General features: G+C 37.0%; 1 protein-coding gene and 1 long non-coding RNA gene across 4 annotated transcripts in view; one reads left to right on the forward strand and one right to left on the reverse strand.

Annotated features, from left to right (window-relative positions):
- The window catches only part of SMC3 (structural maintenance of chromosomes 3), a 30,622-nt gene extending 19,721 nt beyond the window's left edge, over window positions 1-10,901 (reverse strand). The window contains exons 1-7 of one of the 2 annotated variants that reach the window (XM_039871243.1): window positions 10,511-10,901; window positions 9,352-9,427; window positions 4,660-4,698; window positions 3,012-3,079; window positions 1,454-1,525; window positions 1,009-1,088; window positions 653-731 (exon numbers count right to left, since the gene is read on the reverse strand). In XM_039871243.1, the coding sequence (XP_039727177.1) occupies window positions 653-731; window positions 1,009-1,088; window positions 1,454-1,525; window positions 3,012-3,079; window positions 4,660-4,698; window positions 9,352-9,427; window positions 10,511-10,525 (429 nt within the window). In that variant the 5' untranslated portion in view covers window positions 10,526-10,901. Of the gene's footprint in view, window positions 1-652; window positions 732-1,008; window positions 1,089-1,453; window positions 1,526-2,792; window positions 2,961-3,011; window positions 3,080-4,659; window positions 4,699-9,351; window positions 9,428-10,510 lie in introns of those variants that run through there. The other variant, XM_039871244.1, reaches the window with a different exon arrangement.
- On the forward strand, window positions 9,717-24,394 carry LOC120609103 (uncharacterized). Of its 2 annotated transcripts, XR_005654670.1 has the most exons (4): window positions 9,717-9,966; window positions 18,337-18,414; window positions 20,143-20,423; window positions 20,527-24,394. It is a non-coding gene; the product is annotated as an uncharacterized LOC120609103 (long non-coding RNA). The 2 variants fall into 2 exon arrangements; XR_005654669.1 differs by having other exon boundaries at window positions 20,143-24,394.
- The last annotated feature ends 953 nt before the right edge of the window (window positions 24,395-25,347 follow it).

Below are 25,347 nucleotides of genomic sequence, written 5' to 3' on the forward strand. Positions count from 1 at the left end.
TACTAAAAAAGCCTCCAATATGAAATAAGTAGTAGATATTTTAAAAGAATATTCCTCTAGTCCAAAAAAAACCACTATGAAAACTTTTGGACATTGCAGGTACATTCTAAGAAAGAGAAACTATCTTATAGTTTATAAAGTCTATGAGGAAACAGTAGAACAATCAGCTAACACATATAAATACAACCTCTATGAAGGAAAATAATATCTAGCATTACAGGAGATTTCTGGTAATGTAAGCTTTTTATTATTTTAGTTCTATAAGTATTAATTTTAGAAGGTAATTTTTTTCAAATTTTTTCAAAATTTTTACAGAATTTCTATAATATTCTTAAATTATGATCATCATGACTTCCAAAAACCAAAAATGTCTTCCAGTATCGTGCAGCTTAGTAAGTGATATAGTTCACTAAGAAAACACGATCCACTTAAAAAACTCTGCTGAAACACTTCCATCCCATTATGCAATGGCCCTACTCTGTACTTATGGCCACATAAAAGGGAATACTAACTTCAATATAAAATAAATCAACAAAAAGATTATAAGGTACATTTTCCGCTTCAACTTAACTAGAATCAATAAACCAATTCATCATTCAATGACTATATTCAGAAAACAAATTCTATTAAAAAAGGACATACAATTTTTTACCTTTCCTTGTTTAACAATATAATAAGGATTGCTTCGAGAAAAACCAGCACTTTCAAGGAGATTCATCACATCATTTTTCCTGTTGATAAATGTTGAAAATTTTTTTTCAGATAAATTAACAATCAAACAATAACCAAAAAATGAGCACACTAACTCCTGGGTTAAGGAGCATGAGGGAGAACAGAACACTCATTAAACTATCTGTTTTATCAGCCTCAGAGACTCTTTTGATTCTTATATTTATACTATAAACACTGATTTGTTAAATGTGAGGCAAACATATCTCATATACAAGGCAAGTAAAAGTATTTTCCCTCTTTCATAAATAAACTACAAATGTAAAGAAAAATGCTTACGTGACCATTTTCTTGTCTAAGAAATACTGATCCTTTTTGGCACCAATAACTCTTCGAAGTGAAACTTCTTCTTTATCGATCTAAGAAAAAACATACAAGTCCAAAGTTAATTTAATAGTAAAAGTGGAAAACTTTTTACTTAATAAGGTCATTTTAGAGTCCCTGACCATAATAATTATTTTGAAATTTCAATCTCACTAAGGATATTCTGATACTCAATTGTTATGACAAAGACAATTTTTCACAACAGCTTGTATATCCTCGTTTGTTTACAAGAATGTTCATTTTAATTTTAAAAGTCATATATAAATTGTACAGCTATTTTCATATAAATTAAATTATAAAAGTTTAAGTACAGCAATAAATGTTTCAAAACATGAAAAAACTCAGCTGCAACAATAAAATTCTCAACATTGTTACTGAAAAAAAAAAAGCAGTTACTCACTGGCAACCGGTTATCCGAATTGTCAAAAATAATCTCCACAAAAGCAGAAATAACACGAGGACCAGTACCCTCCTGAAACATGAGATAAATAAATTTGTAATTTAAGTGGTATTTTCAAATTCTTTAAACACATGTGAAGTTTAGTGCATGGTAACAAGTTGATTCAACGAGAAAAATTTCTAAGACTAATATGACTAGTACATATACATCCCTCTTGCCAAAACAGCTAAGACACAGGATTAGGATAACAATTTCTCAACCAAATAGCTTTGATTCTAAATAGAAAAATGAGAACTATGCGAGAGATGTCAAAGTTAGGTGTTTTTCTACATACCACTTTATTAGAGCACAAGACTCCACAGACACTTAAGTCTACCTAATCTACCTATTTCCTAATATCCAAGACATTTTGAGACTTTTCTTTTATAGACTCATCTTATTGCTGGAATTACTAGAACTGCTTTTTAACGTTTGAAATATTCTCTGTAGTTTTAAATCTGCTAATGAAAACACACATTTAATGTGTCATGTTTAGTCCAATTTATGACCCAACCACTTACATATTAAGTCCAGATCATTTCTAGGCAATGAACACTAATACCTAAAGAGATTATTCTTCTAATGCCAATCTGAGAAACCTAAAAAGAGATTTTTCTATAGGGAATTAGTCCTGATTACTGGGCTAAAATTAAAATTTAATGGGGTGGTAGAGAGAAGATGATAATGGTTAAAAAAGAAAAACTTCCCAGGTGTGAGACATTATTGAGGGATCTTGCTTTCTGGTCTTAAGATTAATTATAAGCCATATTCAAATAAGAAAGATAAATTACATCATTTTATTATAGTTTTTTAATAATTTTTTATCCTAAAATTACTTTAGTTGATTATTCATAATAATCTAATGAAAAACAATTTTCTTTAAATATACTATCTTTCATATTGGAAAATTATGTTACCATTTAAGTGAAAATATGGCTAAAAATAATAACCTGTGTGTTGTTTAGTTTGCAATGGCTGCTTCTCTATGTTCTCACTTAACTTCTGGTTCTGAGTCTCGAAGTTCCCAATCCCGAATCTCAAACTATTCTTTCTCCTCAACAAACCTGCTTCTAGAGACTTACCAGACTATAACTTAATAAAAACTCATATTTATATGGAAGATATATCCAGGCAAATCCTACAATTTTCTTACCATTATATAAAAACTAGAGTTTTATCTTGCAGTATAATAGAGTAGGCTAAATTTTATAGCAGAATAACGCACTTAAGATACTATATCGTCTTCACAAAGGATTTGAAACATCACAAATGATTTTGTTTACTGAGATTAACAACGTACTTTTAGAAATATATACAGTTGACCGGGGAACAATGTGAGTTTTTTTCAACTGTGTAGTTCAAACCCTTGTTGTTCAAGGGTCAACTGGCAGCTGAGAATCTGCAAGTTCGGAGTATATTACACGTGGATTTCCGATTGAGGGCAGTCCATGTCACTGTCCCTTGAGTTGCTCAAAGGTCAACTGTAATATTTGTAACGTCTTAAAGTAGTCTCACTCACATGCAACAAAGCCAATCGCTGTTCCGGACGAAGATGACTAAATTCATCACTGAGAACAAACTGAATTGCTAGAAATACAAAAACATAACTATTAAAACAGTCAAAAAAAGGATTTATGCCTTATTATTTCCCATACCTTCATGGAATACAGTGTATCAGATAATGAACAATGAAGATTAAGTAGATTTCCTCTTCCATATAGACAAAAGCAATGAAGAAAATTCGGCTATAATTCAAACTAATCAGCTAAGAAATGATATAGGAAAAATTTTAGGCTTTCACTAAAACAGTTAAAGTAAGAAAATAAAAAGAAAACACGAAGGTAGAGGAAGTGAGATGTAGAACTAAGGTCTACCTCTTGATCACTTAACCTAACTGGTTAACCGGACTGACTGATTAGGTTAACATATTTGCTTTTAACCCACTAAACGTAAATGATAAAAATTATTAACAAAATAGGATACAGTCCTACAATATCCTTAATTGTCTACTTTATCAAAAGAAACAGAACTAAGTAAGAAATACAAGGGAATGTTTCAGATTCCCACCTCCTACTGAATTGCTTGCACTGCCCTTAACTTCAGTAAGGAGCCATTCCTACTTCCATGTAGAGTACCTAACTGGACCACCCTGCCCTAGAAATGGAACTCTACTCAGCTGTCCTTTTCCCAGTCGATCCAAAAGATCTTTGACATTCTAAAGAGTGAGTGTATGAATGAATGTGAAAGTGGGATTGGCTATCTTCATAATCACCTAGGTGGGCTATGGATTTGAACTGCGCTCATCCCCCTGGAGATTACGAAATAACTCACTTTCACTCCAATTTCACTCTCACCATCCCCAAATTACAACCACTGATGAGATAAAGAGTACCTTTTAGATTTGGGAGCACAGATGGGATAGAACCTTTGCTCTTCTAATCCCCCCTTTTCCTTCAAGCACTACTGAATTAAGAGGTTCAAAATTTTTTCAGCCTACTCTTTGTACTGTCCAATTCTGTTAACATGTTTTTTTCTCCCTAGAGGATTTGTTAACAAAGGCATCACAATAGTTAAATGAATTTTTATCTTTAGGCATAATTTTCAAAGCTCTATTTACTATCTTCAAACTAATGGTCATTGTTGAGAGTCTATGAAGTTTTTTATACCCCTCCATCTTTTATAAAAATGACTGGCTTAGAAAACATTTTTTTAAAAGATGAACCAGAAAGATAAGCCATTTTCCAAACCCTATATTAACTATTCTACTGCAGTTATATACATTTATTTATTCACACATACACACACGCCCCTGCATTTACAACAGTTATATACTTCACTGAAATTTAAAAAGCACTTCCACAAGTATTACCTCATTTGATTCTCACAACCTATCTAAAGTAGGCAGGGAAAACACCTCTGTTCTTAAAGTGAAAAGAGTAATTTGAGAGGTTGTTTTGCCTAGTCTCACACAGCTAATTAATCACTAGTTACACAGTAAAACAGAGGTCCTTACACTCTAAACCCTCTACACTAAACTACGACCCTGTATGAAGAAGTATTTCTTGGGTTTCATGCAGACATAACCTCAGAAAATCAATTTTAAAAATAAAACTATCTTAAGATACTCAGGTCTTAATATATTCAGAATTCAAAAAAAGAATACCTACCATAAAAAAAGTTACTTTTTCCAGATCCATTTCTGCCCACTATAAAATTTCAAAAAAAACACGTTATTTTGCATAAGTCAATGAAATTAAAACTTTATTGAAAGTATTATAAAATTTATTATAAGTCCAAGTTCCTAACATAAAATCTTAATATTTGAAATTAAATACAATAGAATGGTAAAAAAAAAAAAAAATCAATAAACAAAAGTTTTAATAACCAAAAGAGCACTGTTTTTGTATAGACTTCAGAAAGTTTTTTTCTTTAAAGAAATTCACTTCATTGTTGATTCTTTTGCTCTTTCCCAATAGTTTAAAGTTAATAAAAATAACTAAATATACTACTTGGCTTTTATAATTTATAATCATTACAATAGACATGTAATTCTATTTTAATTATATAAAGCATTTTTTAGACAATTTAAAGGTTTACATATTACTAACATTTAAATATACTTAACTATTTTAAATTCTCAAACTATTTGCATATTAAACTATTTATGATCAGCCCTATATATCATGCATAGTTTCAAAGACTCACAAAAATATAGACAACTATAAGGCATTATTTTTACTACCTGAATTCAGAAATTAAGCAATTCTACACAAAAGGATATCAAATGTTTCAGATTTTAATTCACCTGAGTTTTCTGTTTAGCAAAATTTTCGTTAAGAGTCATTAAAATTTATGTCATTCTCTCTTAATCTGGACCAAAATACGCTCAATAATTTGGTCCCAAAGTAAATCCTAAAGAGATAATTTATGTTATGCCAGAAAGTAATGAAGTGCCTTTAAAAAGAGGCATATAACAGACGTAAATAAACTAGCTTGAAAGGGGGACTTCCATTGACTATATCTAAGACAATATGAGCACCAAAATAATTAGATGAAATATAAATTAGTGTGGGGAAAATAATCCATGAGTCCTTACTAATTAAAACAAAACAAAACAAAACAAAACAGCTAAGGATGAAGGGCTCTTGCTTGCAGTAGAATACCAAGTGGTAAATATGAAAAGAGTGCTGGAAATGGAAAATCATCATTTTGTAACCATCAGGATAAAGGCAAGAAGTATCAATAGATGCTAAATTTAGGGGGAAATTTTGATAAGGAGCATGATATTTTGCATGGTCCAAAAGTATATCACCATCTCCGTATTATTTATTAGTTGCAAGGGAAAAAACACACTGTACAGTGGAAAAATTAAACACCACCTTGTGATCAAAAGTAACAACAATAAGAGGTAGATGGATATCATGTACCTCCAGATGTAATACCCAGAGAAGGACACATCATTTATATAATACTTTTCAAAAACAATGTTACAAAAGACAAAGAAAGGCTGTGGAAACGATCCATATTAAAGGAGCCTAAAGAGAAATGACAACTAAATGCAATACCTAATTCTAGATTAGATTCTGTACTGTAAGGAAAAAAATGATATAAACACACACACACACACACACACACGAAAAGAATGCAATAAAGAACATTTCTATTTCTGGGTCAATCAACATTACTGGAAAATGAAGAGCCGGTTGTGGCATTGATGTTAAATTTACTGAAGATTGTAACTATACTGTGATAATGCAAGAGAATATCCCTATTCTTACAAAGTATTCATTGAAGTCTGAAGTAAAGGACCATGATATATTCATAACTTACTTCAAGAAAAAAAATGAGAAGAGTGCAAATGATAAAGTAGAGAAAATGTTAATCCGCAGATTTGGGTAAAGGATATATGAGTATTCTCTGTACTGCTCTTATACGTGCAACTTTTCTGTAAATTTGTAATTTATCTCTAAATCGAAGTTTAAAAAGGCAACTTATAAAAAGAATTACATAAATAGTTCGAACCACAATCCATTCATAAATAACTGAAAAAAATTTTTATATTCCTTTTAAGAATTATTCCTACCCATAGTGAAATACTATGTAGCAATTTTAAAGATGTTGAATATCTAATGATTATTCAAGTTTGTTCTGAAAAACAGCAAATTACCAACAGATTACAAGGCAAAGACTGAAGAGGTACTGAGGCAGGCCCAATTTATGTGTGTCCCAGATTTACTTTCCCCAACCCAGGCCTTGCCTGCCTGTCAATAGAGAGGCTCAGTCTCCCGACATCTCTGGTTGTTTCAGCCCACCCTGGAAGAGCAGGTCAAATGTGTGAAAATTCAAAAGAGGCCACAGTTCCCCAACTACTTCAGGAGGGGTTAGTCCCCAGAGTAATATAATCTAAAAGCATGGGGGAATTAATGCCCTGTGTGGAAAACCCTGACCAATGAGAAACAGGAGCCACCAGACAAAACCCTCTCCATTCCTTTCCCATCTGACCTTTCCATGGCATTGTAGATTCACAAAGTCTGTCTGGAAATTATCCAATGTAACCACAAACCAGCTGTAACTTTTTTACAAAGCTATGACCAGCTTTTTCTTTCTCTCTTGCCTTAAGACTGCACCTTCCCATTAAAGCCTACTAAGCTAAGCAGGACCTGGGCTGTTTTCTAGGAAACCAAGGAAAATACAAGTATAGATTGTTAAAATAAGAGTGGCTATCTCTAGGTAGAAAGATTACAGTTTACTTTAATGTTTTTCTTTTTAGTTTTTATGCTCTTCCATAATATTCTATAATTAACAAAAATTTCTTTTGTTAAAATGCTAGAAAAAAGGTAACCTTAAAAAGGTATATATTTGGTACATTCAACCCTCATTCAAACATAAGGAGAGATATTTGCCTTCAAATCTTTTTTTTTTTAAAGATCAAAATCACTAAAATGGTATGCTTTCATAAGATATTTTTAGAGTCAATCCCGGTCTACACTATGTTTAGTCTTAACGGGTACCTGTTTTTAAAACATGTAAACTAATAAAATCATGTTGTCTTTTTCAGTTAAAACAAACAAAAAGAACACTTAATTTCCTTTGTAATCATAACTATTAACAATCCTAATGTCACAAAGTATGGTACTAAAACAGCTGTCTCATAATAGCTAAATCAAAAATACTTGAAAGGCCCTCTAGCCATAACTTAATCGTCCTAGGTAATGATGGTCTTCATTTTAAAGCTCATTTATAAAATTACACAATTGATATATTAAAATATTCTTATAACTTGTAAGTTAAACATATATATCTAGTAAGTATTCATTGTTCTCCAAAGATTTTTAGATGAAAATCAAAAGGCACTTATTTATAATTGAAATGTAAATAAAACTCCAGGATGATTAAGCTACCATTATAGCACACAAATTCAATTAACAATTCTTCAGTAGGTAAAGCAGGGGAAAATAAAGTATGTTTTCTTTTTTTAAATTCCCAATTACAGGTTGTAACTGATGTACTGAGGGCAGGTTTTTTTTCTTGCTCTCAATTTTTAAAATTTATTATTTCGAAATACAGAAAGTATGATTCTCTAAGGTTCTCTGGGAACATCAGCATTTAGTATTCACTCTTTATCGATTTCTATATGAATCCCACTTAATCCTATGCTACTGAATTATGCCCCCCCCCCAAATTCATATATTGAAGTCCTAATCCCCAATATGATGCTTTTTGGACATGGGGGCCTTTGGGAAGAAATCAGAATTAGATGAGACCACGAGGGTGGGATCTTCATGATGGGATTAGTGCTCCAAAGTGAAAAAGAGGAAGAAGAGGAAACAGGGGTAGGGGAGGGAGGAGAGGGAAGGAGAGGCTCAAATAAAGGTTATGTGAGCATGATGGTGATGGAAGCCTCCAGCATCTGACTACACTAGCACCCTAATGATGGACTTTAGCCTTAAGAACAGTGAGAAAATAAATACCTGTTTCCCAATCTATGATATTTTGTTACGGTAGACATAGCAGACTAATATACCAATATATCCCATAATGAAGACACGATGTAGCAAAAATCAATGGCAAATTCTATACTTTTCTGGTGTCCAGAAACACTCGATTCATCTAACCTTTAAAAATTCAGCAGAACATCAGAAATCACTCTTGCTGACTGTATCAGTAAAATGTTACTTTATCATCTGAAGGACCTATAGACTAAGTATTGTATTGTAGGGCAATCACTGTTAGTCCTTTAACCTCACATTTGCTTTCTCATTTACTCTTCCTAGTAGCTCTATGAGATGAGTATCATCATCTCCACCTTACAAATGAGAAAACTGAAGCCCCGCAAGGAGTAAAGTTTGAAAAATACATGCCAGAACTGGGATTTGAATCCCATACTGTTACTATGCTCCAAAGTTTACACCCTTCCCGCCAAACTGCAAGGTCTGCCCTTACACATTATGACAGAGGAAAAAAAAATCTGAGAACAATGTAATCTGTGAATAAATGGTCACCTTTGAAATAAGGCAATAGTGAGCATTTTACCTAGGAAATGACATATAAGTAACAGAAGACCTCAAACACTAAATTTAGTCATTTACTATAAACTTAAAGCTATTAAAACACATTTAATACACAGGAGGCTATCCATATAAAAATGAGAAACTTATGACTTATCCAAGTATTTTAAATGTATAAAATATGCAATTTATCAATGCAGATAAAAGACAAAGAAATTATTTCATATGGAAAAAAGAAAAATTTATGTAATATTCAAAGACAATTATTGTCTCCTTAAGCCTAGATATAGGCAGAATTTATTGTATGGCTGTATAGATACAAATCTGATCTAATAAACCATGAACACTTACCGATAACATTATGTTTTGAACTGAAGGGATCTACAATTGTTTGATCTCTATAACTTCGAAAACCTTGGATAATAACCTAATGAATAAATAAGAGAGATTTTTCAGAACACACAAAGAAATACCTTCTAAACTAACATTTTTCTTTTGCACGTCTTCTCTTTCTGGTTTCTCATTTAACGCAACATAGAAAACTTTCAATTTCACGTAAGAAAAATTCATTTTGGAATGTGGTGACTAAAAATCTTCTAAGAACAGTCCTTTATCAATAACCATTGCCCTTGTTGTTTTAATTAATAACCGCCTAAGGGAGTGTCAAAATCAAGTACACCGTGCAAGGTTCGCCGGAACAGGGAACTTCACAGTGTTAAAGCATCAAGCAGGCAGACTGACTCCAGCTTTCCCGACTCCAAGAGATACACGGGCCAGCCAAAAAAGAGCAGACGTTCCAAGAAAGGAGCGCTAAGAGTCCAACATATCCAAAAGAGAAACTTTTCCAAGAGTGTGAATGGGCTCATCTTTGTGGTGGACTCTAGCGCGGGAAGACCATTTTGACAGAAGTAAACAACTGAATGAGGCGCTACACATTCTGCAAGCAGAGTCCTTTTCACTTCTCCGGTGAGTAGGGGAGGAGAAAGGCCCCCGGGTAAGCTGACACCTCAGCCTGTGCCTCCGGGGCACCCCCGGGCCGAAGAGACATTTCTCCACACAGCTCACCCAGATGGCCCACGCGGGGCTCTCTCCCCGCAGGACAAGGCAGCTTCCCCTCCGCGCGGCCACCGGCGCGGCCCCCAGCCAGCTCGGGCCCGGGGCCCTCGGCCCACACGGCCAGCTCTCTCGCCCCTGGCCCACCCGGAAAGGCCCAGTTCCTCTACAAGGCCCACCCCGCCAGCCCGTCCACACTCCTCGGAGGTCCTGCCTCCCTCAGACCAGCGCCTTGCACAAAGGCCCGGGCTGCAGAGGGTCGCCCCAATTCTCGGCGGCCCCTGCGCTCCCGAGGCGGGCCCTCTCCCCTTCCCCACCGTCCCAGTCCAGCTCGGGTCCACTCAGCTGGGAGGGGAGAAGTGAGAGGCGAGAGGCCGCGGGTCGCAAGGCGACACCCCCGCCTCCAGAAACGGTCCTCACGGGCCCGTGAGGGGTAGAAGGTACGCGCTGGCCTTACCTGCTTTATGTACATGGTTCCGCACTCCTAGCCGGGGAGATGGGCTCCCCACCTCAAGAAGAAACAGCGCGGCCTCGGGGCCAGGTGAGGCGCCTACAAGACCCCTCCCCCAAGCGCCGCTCGCTCCCCTCCAGCCAAACAAAATGGCGGCGCCCGTGGAGGCGGAGTCCGCGCGTCGGACGGAACCACTCTCGCTTTCCCCCCCCGCACAAAGCGTAGGGGGAGTCGGAGTAGGTCTGCTCGTCGATATTGGCAAAAGGAGCCTTCCACGGCGTCCTTAGATGGATTTCAGTTGATCCTTCAATTCTTAGCTGAATATTTCCTGAGACTTAGCTGGAAGCTTCATTCAGAAAAGTCTTGATCGTGAAGTTGGCCTGTATTCCCTCCGAGCGCGGAGCCAATGGTTGCGCCCACAAAGGGGGAAAGGTTCGGCGCCAAAGCCAAGTGTAAGAGTCGGAGGGCCAGTAGCAGCGCGGGCGGGCGGCCACGTGATCTCGAGCTGTTTTAAAATACAGACCCTCCCCACCACCCCGCCACCGCGCGGGCGGTGCCTAACTGCGAACCTGCAGAATAGTGGTTCAGTGTGTGGAAATTCTGCTGCTCCATTGTCTCGCTCGTGGAACTTTTATGAGCTTAGAACGGCCCTTTCTGGCTCCACACTGCCCACTCGCAGGACAGCCCCCCAGGGACTTGTTGCTGGAAAATTTAATAACGTGATAATTAATACCGAGATTGCTGTTACTGCTCTGCCATTTACTGTAAGTCTAGGCAGACCTGGACAAATGCAACAAAAAAAGATTTAGATAGATTAAATGCTCCTTTTTTTTTTTTAAACAGCTTGAAAAATAGTTACTAGTGGCAATATTAAGTGTATCTGATCTCTATCAGTTTTAGGGGAAAAACTTGGTTAGAAATTGCATCTCTGTGTCGCTGTAAAATTACCTGCCACTCAATAGCCATTCAAGTCGGTCCTCGCTGCTGAAGGCCGTTCCAGCCCTAATTATTTTTAGATCGAGCTATTTTAAAAGCCTAATTTCTTTCGTGTCCACGCCCTTGGCTTAAACAAACAAACAAACAAACAACCTCTTTAAACATTTCTACATTAGCATCTCTACATTGTCAATTTCTTACTATGATTGTAGGCATGTTACTACAGTATTTAAAGTTTTAAGCCTGATGACAAAACCTCTTCATGATTATAATTAAAAACAGGAAGTATAAAATTATCCTATTTACTTATACAGATATATAGATGGAAGGATGGTTAACAAAACGTTTATGATCTTCACAGTGATGAGATTTTTACTTCCTTAGACTTCCATATTAAATGAATCGTATACAATTAGTTTCCATAATTCATACAGGCAGAAAAAAAGGTCAGTGAAAACCTAAAATATAAAAAGGTGATTTTGAGAATTTGACACGCTTATTTATATTTGTGTATTTGTTGTCTGCCTCTACAATATAAATCCAAGAAAAAAGGGACTTTATCTCGTCCCTGCTGTTTCTTTAGTAATCTTTTCCTAGAAAGTACACAATACTTACGAATGAAAAATACGGGAAAGCAAAGTATTTACTACAATGCAGTGGCTCATATATGCCAGCTATTGGTATTTAAAGTCTCCCAATGACCCCATCCCACCCATGGCAGCATGCTAGTTTTTGTGACATTGCCTGTTTGGGTGTAGTGTGGAGACATCTCACCTCATTATAAGAGTAAGATTTCTCTGGATGTCCAAGGGGGCAGGGGGGGACATTAGACAATTGAGTTCTTTTGACCTCTTTTGGGAGGCTCTGCTTTTAGGCAGATAAGAGATTTCAGGACCTCAAATACTTTCCCCTCAAAATAATTTTTGTGCCACAGTACTGTATTCTGGACACCTCTAGGGTATCCAGAATATGTGCCACTTCCTCCTTCCCAGGTCTGAGGAACGTGATATTACCAATATAGTTGCCCAACATCATGTTCTGCTCAATGATGAGATGATTAAGGACTTTTCAGACTACAGTATGACAGGATTAATGTGGCCCAAAAGTAAGACTTGAATGTAAATTGCTGCCTGCGCTGCAAGAATGCTTCGCTCCTTCCAGATGATTAAAAAAATACATTTGCCAATTAACAGCTGAATAATAAGGGCCAAAGGCTGTGTTGAGCTATTCTAGTAAAGATTCCACATTCAATGTGGCAGCTGAGTTAATTTAGGCTTAAGTGGCTAGACCACTATCATCTGAAAGGATTCATCTATCTTTTGCAGGAACCAAACTGATGAATTAAATAGGGATGTAATGGAGACAACTACTCCTCATTCTTTGAGATGGTACTCATCCCTGCCATTCTGCCCAAGAAGTGAGACTACTTCTAATTCATTATCTTGGCTGGCTTAAGGCAGTTTTAGGGATTTCCATTTGGCCTCTCCTACCATAATGGCTCTTAGTTCATAGATCTGGAAACTAATGTGGAATTTCTGTCAGTGTCTAAGAATATTTGTCTCCATGACTGCACACACATGGGCCAGCAAAATGACCACAAGATGAGTTTGCGGACCCATGGCAACCAATGTGAAACAAAGTTGGGCCAGGACTTCATTTATCAGCTGGCCTCTGTACACTTCTCCTGTATCATGGGAGCCATGAATGTGTTTGCCATAAATGTGTTTGCTCTCTCTACGTATCACTGCCAACTCAGATCTTGTTGTATCTAATAGCACTCAAAAGATGTAGGTGTTCCCCTTTTCCCTGGGCTCAGTTACTCTGATACCTTTTAGGGTCAGATTGGAGAAATTGATACTGAATATACCTAAGGAAGGAATACACCTTCCTCAGGACCCAGACTTCCCTTCAACTGATGGGCTGCAGTGTGAGTTCTGGCTCAGGTCTAGAAACTGGGTTGGGGTTGTAATTTTCCATTGGGATGACTGGCATAAGCCTCTGCTCACCCAAGTTTAATATAATTTGGTATGTAAGTGAAGCTCTACCCTCATTGGCTTCCTATCTGTCTCACTCCTAGAACTGCATGGTCTATTATCCATAACCACAGATCCTTATGAGTCATAGACTTAAATGTAAGAGTTAAAAGTAGAAACCTCTAGATGAAAACATAATAGTCAATCTCTTACCATGGATTAGGCAATGTTTTTTTAAATGTGGCACCAAAAGCACTAGTGATAAAAGAAAAATAGATAAATTATATTTCATCAAAACTTGTGTGCATCAAAAGAAGTAAAAAGACATGCCATCGACTGGGAGAAAATGTTTATCAATTATTATCTGACAAGGGACTTGGATTCAAAATATATAAAAAAAACTCTTACAACTCAATAAGAAGATAAATAACTCCGTTTAAAAATGGGCAAAGGATTTGAATACAGTTTCCCAAATGGCCAATACACTTATCAAAAGATGCTTATGATCACTAATCATCAGGGAAATGCAAATCAAAACCACAGTCAGATACCACTTCACACCCACTAGGATAGCTAAAATAGAAAAGACAGACAATAATAGGTGTTGGCTATGATATGAAGAAATTGGAACCCTCATATTATTCGCTGGAGAGAATAAAATGGTGCAGTCTTTTCGGCTGTTCCTCAAAAAGTTACACATAGAATTTATCATATGATCCAGCTATTTCATTCCTAAGTATATGCCCAAGAGAAGTGAAATTCACACAAAAATCCGTATATGAATGTTCATAGCAGCATTATTCATAATAGCTGAAAAGTAGAAATAATCTAAACGTCCAACTGATGGATAGATAGATAAACAAAATATGGTCTATCCTTACAATGAAATATGATCCAGCAATAAAAAAGAATACTGATACTTGCTTAAGAATGTACTGATACATACATTTTAAGAATACCAATGCAACAAGGATGAATCTTGAAAACGTTATGCTAAGTGGAAGAATCCAGTCACAAAGAGCATATATGATTCCATTTATATGAAATATCTAGAATAGGCAAATCTGTAGAGACATAAAATGGATTAGTGATTTTCTGGGGCTGGAGATTGGGTGAGAAGATTTGGCAGTGGGGCACCAGGTGTTTTGGGAGGGTGTTCTAAATATACTAAAATTGTCTGATCTTGGAAGCTAAGCAGGGTCAGGCCTGGTTAGTACTTGGATGGGAGACCACCTAGAAAGACCAGATGCTGTAGGTGTAAAAAATAAAAAAATCAGGGATTGTAAGCTGACAAGGTCCTTGCAATCTGTGAGGTCAACCAAGGGTTGCCTTGCCTAAAAAAAAAATAATAATAAAATAAAAATAAATAAATGAATAAATAAACTAAAATTAGATTATAATGATGGTTGCACAACTTTTTGAATATATTAAAACCACTGAACTTCTTTAAATGGGTGAATTTTATTGTATGTGAAATATATCTCAATAAAGCCCCCTCAAAAAACTGAAAAAAATTTAACTATGCATCTTTAAACCATACCCAGATTTCAACCATGTGCAGATTTGTATAATGTATGGATTGTCTAGGTCATTCTAGAACCATTTCATAAAAGATACCAGTGGTGTATATAATTAAAATACACCATAATTGCAAATATACTTTTGAAATCTCATGTTTACATCATCTTTACACAAAGCTTTAGCTAGTTAAATGAGGAAATTCAAATTCTGGTATGGGATCAAATATAACATGTTCCAAATTCCTTACTTTTCATTCGTTAGTAATTGTGTAACTACAGAGTTAGACACAAAATTACATTCTTTAACAATAAGATAAAGTGATACTTTTTCCAATTTAATTATATTTTAAAATTATCTTTTATAATTTAAAATCTATTTAATACAAAATCTCCAAATTCAGTATAAGTATTTTTCTTTGGGGAGAGTAACAAAATGAAAAATGAGTTATTAACTAAGAAGAGAGAAGTTCACCTTTTCCCCACATAACCTTTCTAGAACCAGAGTTTTTGCTAGAGGCAAAACTCAAAGACACTAACCTCAGTCCCAAGATTTTTTCCAATTCCTTGGCCTGTAGCCCAAAGTCAAATTTCTTTTTTCCAGGTTGGAACCCAGCTAGAAAAAAATTGTTGATTTAAAAACCATTTAATGCAGACATTATATAATTTTTTTTTTTTTTGGTTAAAAAACAAACATACAAATGATACCTCAGTCAATCAATTTTTTCAGACGGAATTTCACATTTTATACTTTTTACCATATATATTTTAGCTGTTCTCAAGACTCTGAAATCTTGGAACATTTTAAAATTCAGCATACTTAAGATTTGCTTTTACACCACTACGCACCCATCAGAATGGCTAAAATTAAAAATACTGACAACACTAAATCTTGGCAAGATCTTGGAGCAACATTTATGATGGAAATGTAATGTAATACAACCTCTTAGCAAAAAGTTTTATTTTCTCATAAAACTAAGTATAAATCTACCCTATGACCTAGTAAGTTCATGCATAGGTGTTTTCCCAAGATGAACACATATGTCTCCAATGACTGTTTAAAAGTGTTCATAGCAGCTTTATTCACAATGGTCTCAAACTGGAAACAACCCAAATGTCTATCCACAGATGGCTTAATCAATAAATTGAGGTATATCTTTACAGTGACAATTAAGAAATGACAGATATATGACATGGATGAATCTCAAAAATATTATACTGAAAATCTTATACCAATGAATCTCAAAAATGAGAATTCAAATATATATATTCCAAATGAACACATACTGTATAACTATATGTATATGATGTTCTAGGACTGGTGAAACAAATCTATAATGGAAAAAAATCAGAAAAGTAATTGCTTCAGGGAGTCTAGAGGGGAATTGGGAAGTAAAATAAAGGAATTTTATGGGAGGTGTTGGTAATGTTCTATATCTTTATAGGGATTTGGGTTCCAAGGTTTATGCATTTAGCAAAACTATTCGCTTAAGAATTTTCCATTTTGAAAACTCATATCCGAAAAGATATTTGCACACCGATGTTCATAGCAGCATTATTCACAGTGGCCAGGACATGGAAGCAACCAAAGTGTCCTATGATAGATGATTGGATAAAGGAGCTATGGTACATATGTACAATGGAATATTAGCCATGAGAAGAGATGAAATACTGCCATTTGCGACAACATGGATGGACCTTGAGATAATCATGCTAAGTGAAATAAGCCAGACGGAAAAAGTTGAAAATCACATGGTATCACTATATGTGGGATATAAACCTAAAAGCAACAAACAAACAGGACAGAGGCTCATGGACATGGACAATAGACTAATGGTTACCAGAGGGTAGAAGGGGAGTGGGGAGGAGAGAGGTAGATGGAGTAAAAGGGGTTAAATATGTGGTGACAGAAAGAAATCTAACTATGGGAAGGAAATACACAATGCAATTAAATTGTGTTAAATTGTACACCTGAAACTTACTGGAGGTAAACACACAATATATTACACAGATGTCAAATGATAATGTACATCTGAAAATTATATATTTATATTAATCAATGTTACCCCGATAAACAATTAAAAATTAAAATAAAAAAATACTTACTGGATTTCATTAACCAATGTCACCAAAAATATTAATAAATTAAAAAAATAAAAATAAATAAGAGAAAAGAATGTTCCATTTCATCGTATATGAATTTTACATCAGAAAAAAGAACATAAGTAAATATAAAATTCTAGTTAATGCGAGTTAAGTGTTGACCAACCAGGCTGCAATTTCGTCTCAGCCTCAGGGGTTGTTCAATGCACACATGCTGCTAACATGACAATTAATTCGGTATAATATGCAATTTGAACATGCTAGAGATATGAGAAAGAATTTTTTTCAGCTTCATTGATGACAAACGACTATCTCTGAACTGCAAAAAACTATGAAGGATTACACTGTCAAGGAATATGGTTTGAGTTTAAGTCTGGTGTAGGAATGTGCTCTAACGGTGCTGCTGCATAGACAGAAAAACCTTCTGAAGTTATTACCAAAATTAAAGAACTTACATGAGAATGTACTTCAACACGCTGCTTCTTTCATTAAGAAAGTTTTGCAATTTTAGCTGAACTAAACAGTGTCTAGTTTAACATTAGTTATCACATTATAAAGAGAATCATCTAGAATTTAATACATTAGCTTTTGCATAATTCACAATGTTATGGGAAATTCAGGGATTCAGAAACCATGGCTTTCATTGAAAGGTAATTTGATTTAACTATATAACTTTACAAGATAAATTGGTGCAACTAGCAATGGATAGAGAATTGAAGGTGAATTTTGAAAACAATCATTTGCTTCATTTTAGATAAAAACAAAAAATGAAAATCCTGAGCTTCCTAAAATTGCTTTAAAACTTTTTCCATTCCCATCAACAAACCTCTGTGATGCTGGTTTCTCCACTAGAGCTCTTATAAAAGCGAGACATAGAAACAGTTTCTATAGACCTTATACCTTACGAGTAGCATTCTATTCCATTCTACCTGGTTTAGATAGGCTAACGAGCCCTAAACATGTGCATTTGTCTATATTACCCTTAATATTAATATACATGTGTTCACTTGAAGTAAGGAAACACTACATTTCACTTATGATTTTTTGTTTAGTTATGATTGCAGAACAACAAAAAGTAATTAGCATAATAGCAATTCTTGTATTAATCACCTATAACATGCACACTCAATGAACCACACATACAGATTTTGCAATTATTTTTTTGTTATGTTTGTTATGATTTTTTTATTGAAATTTAATTTTGTCTGTTGAATCTGATAATGAGTTAGATTTTTATTTTGTATGCCTTTGTTTTTTAATATAATTTATCTAATTTTTCATTTTTATCGTATTTTACAAATAGATTGGTTTGCAACAGATGAAAAAAATTTTACAAGACTGGTCCTTCACCACTGTTCTGTGCATCTGCTTCATCTGTAAGGTAAAGATTAACTGATGATTTTGGAGTGGTCACAATTTTGGATAGTACGAAGTCCAGTAAGTTAGGGAAAAAGGGGCCACTTTATTCCAGCAGAAAGATAAACAGTTCTGAGTTTCACTTCTTCATTTTTTTCCCACTAGAGGGCAGTCAAGAAGTACTTATAATTATAAAGTGCATCCTAAAGCCAAATTTGCTTTTAAACCGAGAGACTGAAGCACGCAGGAAAAAATTAAACGCAGCCAAATCAATTACCCAGAGAACATTTATTGAGCACCAGTACTGTCCCGTACCACACTAAGACTTACTAAAGAGTTCAAAACCCACTGTCTATGTATTTATAGCTAAAATCCAAGAAAATAGGTGAAGGTAGGACAACACAAGGCTTAAGAGTCAGTTTTGCAAGATGAAGAGTTCTGGAGATTGGTTGCACAACAGTATGAATCTACCTACATAATGCCATTGAACTGTACATTTAAAAATAGCGAAGATGGTAAATTTTGTATTACGTGTATTGTACGGAGAGAGAGAAAGAGAGAGAGGGGCTGGTGGAGAGAGGGAGAGGGAGAGAAAGAAGGGAGATCTTTCAGTCCAGAAGCCTGGGTTAGCTATGCAGGAACCGTCTGCATTGACAGCTCCAGCTCACAAGAGGTAGAGAAAAGAAGTGGAAGGACATGGGCCAGCATATCACACGGGCTGTTGAGCCTTCGCTTTGGGGCAAACAGACGTGTTCACACACATGTACTTTTATAATGGGTTACCACTACAAGTATGAACCCATTGCTCTACCCCAGTTTCCTGGTGATTAGGGAGCCCCTTTCCATAATGAGTTCATTCATTCAACATTTACCGAGCACCTGTTTTGTTCCAGGCCCCACATAAGGCTCTGGGGCACAGCTATGAATGAGACAGACAGCTTCCGCTCTCAGTGTTTAGAGAATATAGCTCTTTCTGTCTGAGGCCTTGAAGGTCCTGGAAACTGTTTTTATTTCAGGCCAGTATTGCCTCAATCCTTGACAAGTGGGCCACTTGGAGCTGCCATCTCTCCAGTGTTCTCCTGAAAATGTGGGAAGACAAGGAAGCAAGAGGTTGAATAACTACGGAGCCACAGAGCCATCTTGAGTTGCCTTGATAACAAGATCAGAGCAAACGGCCAAGCCCTTGAGGTGCCACGGCTGGACTCTGAGCCTTGGCCAGTAGTCCATGGAAGGATGTCACCTTTTGACTCTAACAGAACTTCACCAAAGCGAGTCTTTGAAATCCAAAGGAAAAGGGGCCCACACATTAAGGAACTCATCCCACGTCTACTCCAGCATTGTTCCGATTTCTGTAGGAACACAGGATGTTCTCACTCCAAAGGCTGTCTGGGGTAACTGGAGGCAGCATAGGGTATGCATAAGAGTTGGCTAAGAATTAAAAAAGCCTCAGTTAAATCTCAGGTTGGGCCTTGTGGGAACTGTGTAACCTTGGACAATATCTGTATGTCTAAGCCCCAGTTTCCCCATTTCTAAAATGGAAATAATAGTAGCACCAGGAGGGTGTCATGAGGATGTAATTACATAACGTATGTGAAGTTCTTAGCATAGCGCCTGACATGCAATAAGCACACAGTGCCGGCTTTAAAAAAGTAAGCTGAGTTGGAGCTCAGAGATCATCTCGCCCAACTCCTGCCATGTAGTAGTTGCCTAATAAAATGTTCCTTTGCTTCCTTCCTTCTCTTTGGGTATCTAGAGTTATACCTGGGCCAAACTTTAAGGACACAGGCCTCGGAGAGTTCATGCTAACCTTTGTGATGCAAACATGGAAGTCAAGAAAATCTCAACTCAAATTCAGTTCCTGGCCTTGGGCAAGTTACTGACCTTCTTTCTGCTGCAATTTACTTGTCTGTAAAATGAGAATAATAACAGCAACCTACCTTGTGGCATGAGGATCACGCTCTCTTTTGAAGTGTCCCATTTAATGGTTGTTATTATGTCTTGCCACCAAGGGTCTGATCTGCAAAAGATTCTCAGGTAAATAAAAAATAATGCCCATATTTATTCATTCACTCATTCATTACTCATTCATCCATTCACTATTTACCATTCACCATTCATTCATTCGTTTGTGTTCCAGGCGTGTATCAGAGCTGGAATTCACAGAATTAGACAAGACTCCTGCTCTTGACTTACTCACAGTCTGGAAGAGACTTAAACAATGGCTGTGTGACCGGGTCAAAGGTTTTGAGGAGAGGCTGGGCCACCAATGGTTAAGTGTACAGACTTTACAGTCAGAAAGCTGAGGTTAGGCCTTAGCCCTGCTGCTCTGCAATCTTTTCCAAGTTTTTCAACCTCTCTGTTGAAAATAGGGGTTGTCACTCCGATTCGTTCACTGGGTTTTTATGAAGGTTAAATGATTTCATAGCTGTGAAGTGCTTAGAATAGTCTGGCAGGTAATAAGCGCTCTGTGTGGGCTGGTCCAATCAATAGACATATAAGTACAGATGACATCGGTAGCATTCAGGGGAGAGGATGGAGTCCCAGAAAGAGAATTAGGGAAATCTGGGAGAAATTCAGTGTAGTTCCTACCCCTCAGTCCTACATTTCACATTTTAAAATATTCCCACTAGCCAAACTTAGAAGCGACCCTGGAGAGCTTTCTGTCAAAGATTCACAGTTTGCGGAAGAGGCCAGAGAGGGAAAGTGGCTTGCCAGATGAGGTGGACAGAATAATGACCCCAAATATGTCCAAGTCCTGATCCCCAGAACCTATGATTATGTGACCTTACATGGCAAAAAGGACTTTGCCGGTATGATTAAGTTAAGGATTTTCAGATGGGGAGATTATCCTGGATTATCTGGGTGGGCCCAATGAACTCAGAAGGCTCCTTGTACAGGAAAGAAGGAGGCAGGAGAGTCAGAGAGGCCAATGTGATGATAGAAACAGAGATTAGAGTGATGTGGGGCCAAAGAGACAAGGAAGAAGGCCCTCTGCTTCTGCCACACCCCTTTCCCCCATGGCTGCCCTTCCTTTGATCTGAACCCCCATTTCCTGATGTTTGTCCCAGGAACCCAATTTGCTACTTTTGGCTTAGATAAAACGTCCTCCCCATCCACCCCTGCCTTTAGAGATGAAGCCAGACTCATTCTTGGAAGTGGAAACCAGGAGTATCTACAGAAAATGAAATGGTATTAGCTATCTGTGACAATCTTCTCAGGAAGGAACTCACCCTAGATGAGATTTGTGAACAAGGCTGATGAGATTTGGGACGTGTAATCAATAACAGATCAACAGTCATCTAATTATCATCGGTCTCTGTGAGACAGGACTTGGTGGCTGGGATTGAAAACTGGCAAAAGATAATAGTCAGAACTTGTGTCTCCAGAACTAGACGGGGCAGAAGAGGCCTCGTGAGGCTGGGAGACCAAATTTATGTATTTGGATGGAAATATTTCTAGAGCAGAGGAGAAAAAGTGATCAGACTATAACTACTAGAGAGAAGAAAATGAAGAAAACGAGGTTCACCTGCCATCAAGACAATTGACATTGCTGGACTTGGTAGATGGGCACAAAAGTTTCGGAAGGCTGTCTGTCAGAATCAGCCACAATTCTCCTTCAGGAAATTCTTCATAGGGAAATAATAAAAGATGTTCAGCGGCTAAGATGTGCATTTCAGCTTTGTTTATAATAGTGAAAATGCTGAACAGTATGAAATTAGTTAAATAAATGATGGTATGGCCATATGTTAGGACACTATGCCAGACATTTAAAAATATGATGCTGTAGAAGATCGTTTAAAGACATGGGATAATGTCAATACTCACTCATAAGTGAAAGAAGCAGGTTTTAAGACCACATGGGAGTAGGATCTCATTTTTGTTTTTAAAAATAATAATACATAGAAAGCTTGGAAGGACAAATATAATGTTACCAACAGTTCCTTCTGAACGATGGAATTATGGGAGGTTTTAATTTTTTCCTTTTGGTTTATTAGTGTTTTCCATAGTCAATAATGCACATATTATCTTTGCAAATGAAAGTTCTCTATAAAAAAACAGTTTTAAAAAGTGACCACTTGGTGCTACCTAGTTTGTGCCCAGATCTTTCCATATGTTATCTCTTTTACACTTTGAAACAGTATGAGTTAGATGTTATTGTATCCGTTATACTTCTAGGGAAATTGACCCAGAGACTTCAAGTTACTTGCCCAAGTTCACACCGTTAATAAGTCCTGGGGTCAATGTTTAAAGTCAAATGCTTAAGACTCTAAGGCCACCCTCTTTCTAAAACACTGCTTGCCTCCTTGTAAAGAATTCCTAGGTCCCTCTGTGCTCTCTATGTTCTGAGCACACTTCTGCTTGTATAGTAGCCTGGACTTGCCTTATCCTCAGGAGAAAGAATAACACTGCCACTGCCAGACTCAAGGAATTGCCTTATAAACGAATACATTCATTTCCTGTTTCATTATTCCCACTCTTGATGATTACTTAGAATAAATTGGTCCCTCTGGATGTGATTAGGGCTGGGAGAACTGGGGGGTGAAGGCCCAGGGTCCATGCCGGCACGCTCTTGCTGCCCTGTCTGGTTTCCTGTCCAGCCTCTTTCACTCTAGCTCCCAGTGGGTCATTTAAAATTAGCTGAGGCTACGGAAAATATCAGAAGCTGAGTGATCCTCCAGCATATGTTAACCCAGAGCCTTGTGATAAATGCACAGTTTCCATCATCCAAGTTGAAAGGAGAGGGACGTGTCTAAATGGACGTGGTAGCTATACCACTTAGCATGGTCCCTGGCTAGAGAAGACACCTGGTCAATATAGAATGTATCCACAGCTATAGGAAATCAGCCAGGTCACTCTCCCTGCCAATAGCTGCCTTTTCTCTCCCCTTAGGTCAAACATTGCCCAAGTGGCAGAGAACTGAGCAAGCCCTTAGTGTTTTATGAAGATCTATCTGCACTATGTCCTGTTATCTGAAATGACTCAACAGAAGGTGAAAGAAATGAACAATATTGAGTGCCTGCCTGGGATCAGCATTCTACTCTTTCTAATATTTGTTCATTCATTCACTCCACAAATATACAACTTGTTGAATGTCTGCTATGAGCTACATCTTGTCCTGGATGTCAGAGAGAATAAACAGTTAAAAGAATGCCATGTAAGGAGTGTCTTACTAAAAGCACAGGATTTAAAAAAAATTTGTTTTTAAATTATTATACAGTAAAATTGACTTTTTTCTTCTAGTATGCAGTTCTTTGCATTATAGATTCATGTAACTAGCATCATAGTCAGAATACAGAACAAAGTGTAGGAATTTAATTTTCTAATTAACTGTTGATGAAACTGAGGTCCAGAGAATTTCAGCGATACTCTGGGTTTACACAGACGGCAGAAGGAAATGTGGGTTTTGCCGGGGAGTCAGCAAGAGGCTCTATGGCCCAGCATTAGTCCTGAAATTGGAATACCCCTCTCTTTCATGGATGGCTGCAGACTTCTTGGTGTCAGTGAAGTCCACTCTGTAGACCTTGAAAAAGCCTGTGGGGAACTTCGAATTTAGCTGGATCTCGCAGTTTGTTCGCCCTTGGTGTAAGGCTTGTCTGGAATAGCCAATTTCAACTAAGAATTATTTTGATTCACTTCTTTTCAAAAAAATGTGAATACAGGGTAATCTTTTGCCAGGAAGTTCTAGTTATATTTGTGACTGTCAATTGATGTACCCAAAATGAAACACTCATTTTTCTTATTCTTCTCTTGAGAAAAGTGTGCTCGCTGCCCTTATCACAAGCCCACTTTTAACCTGATGTGTTTAATGAGCTCTGTACTGGAATATAAACATTTCAGTGTGGTGGAAATCATAAATTGAAAGTTGTAAAGTTGACTAAATGGTTAAGAGCCCCTTCTAAGGCGTGTCACACAAGTACTTAATTACAACTGTTAAATCGAAGTGCTGAAAGCATTTTGGAAACTTTTAAACCCAACATTTTTATTTTAGTTGATATAACTAATAAATGCACATGATAAAAATGACATTAGGTGACCAATACTCTCCCTCCAACCCTCAGACTTGAGTCCCTTGGTCTCCCTTTCCAGAGGCAAAAACCATGGCCAGTTTCCTGTGCATCCTTTTGGAAAGTCACTAAACAATCAGAAGGCATTTTATTTATTGTCTAAAGAATGTGCATTGATATGCCACCTAAAAGAAATACGCCATCTCTTTTCGCCTGACTCTAGTCATGCAATTAATTCAACTGGGGGCCAGGACCAGGGAAATAAGAACTAATAAAGCAGTTGTGACTTTCAGGGAGCTCATATTAGAGCAATGGGGGGAGTACATGTAAACAGGACTGAACATAGTGCTTGGATTGGCGGCACTGATGCCCCGTAATCCTGCCCATTTGGTCCTGATCCATCCACTACTGGGGCCATCTTGTAGCAGTAGATGGTGTTCTAGATGTAGTTGCAGAGCTGGTCCGAGGCTTCCAAGGTCTCGCATTCCCAGTGGAAAAAGAAATTCTTCTCTTCAAAGTCCCCATCATAGGGACTTCTGGCCTTTGTGGGGGTGGGAACACATCAGTGATCAGGGACTCCCTCCCTGGGGCACTCACACAACACAAATGGTTAGAGAGATCCAACCTATATTAGGAGGTATGTGGGGTCCAGTGACACCACCCACTGTTCCCAGTACAGGATAATCTACCCAACAGACAGACCAAACAGAGCTAATAGAATTAGCAAAGTGGAGGCACTTGAAAGCATAAAAAATTTTTTCAAAGGACTTTGATAATTGATAGTATCGAAAAAAGAAGAAAAAAAGCACCGAAGTGGTTATCATGGGGAAAAAATCAGAACTTTATTGGACTTCCTTATGGGTGTTTTTAGGATTTAGATGGCTTCATTTTGTATGCTCCACGAGGGTAAGGCTTGGGCAAGAAATACCATAATCTTTAGAGGCTTAAGACTT

The sequence above is a fragment of the Pteropus medius genome, unplaced genomic scaffold (assembly GCF_902729225.1).
Source record: "Pteropus medius unplaced genomic scaffold, Ma_sr-lr_union100, whole genome shotgun sequence".
Taxonomy (NCBI): domain Eukaryota; kingdom Metazoa; phylum Chordata; class Mammalia; order Chiroptera; family Pteropodidae; genus Pteropus; species Pteropus medius.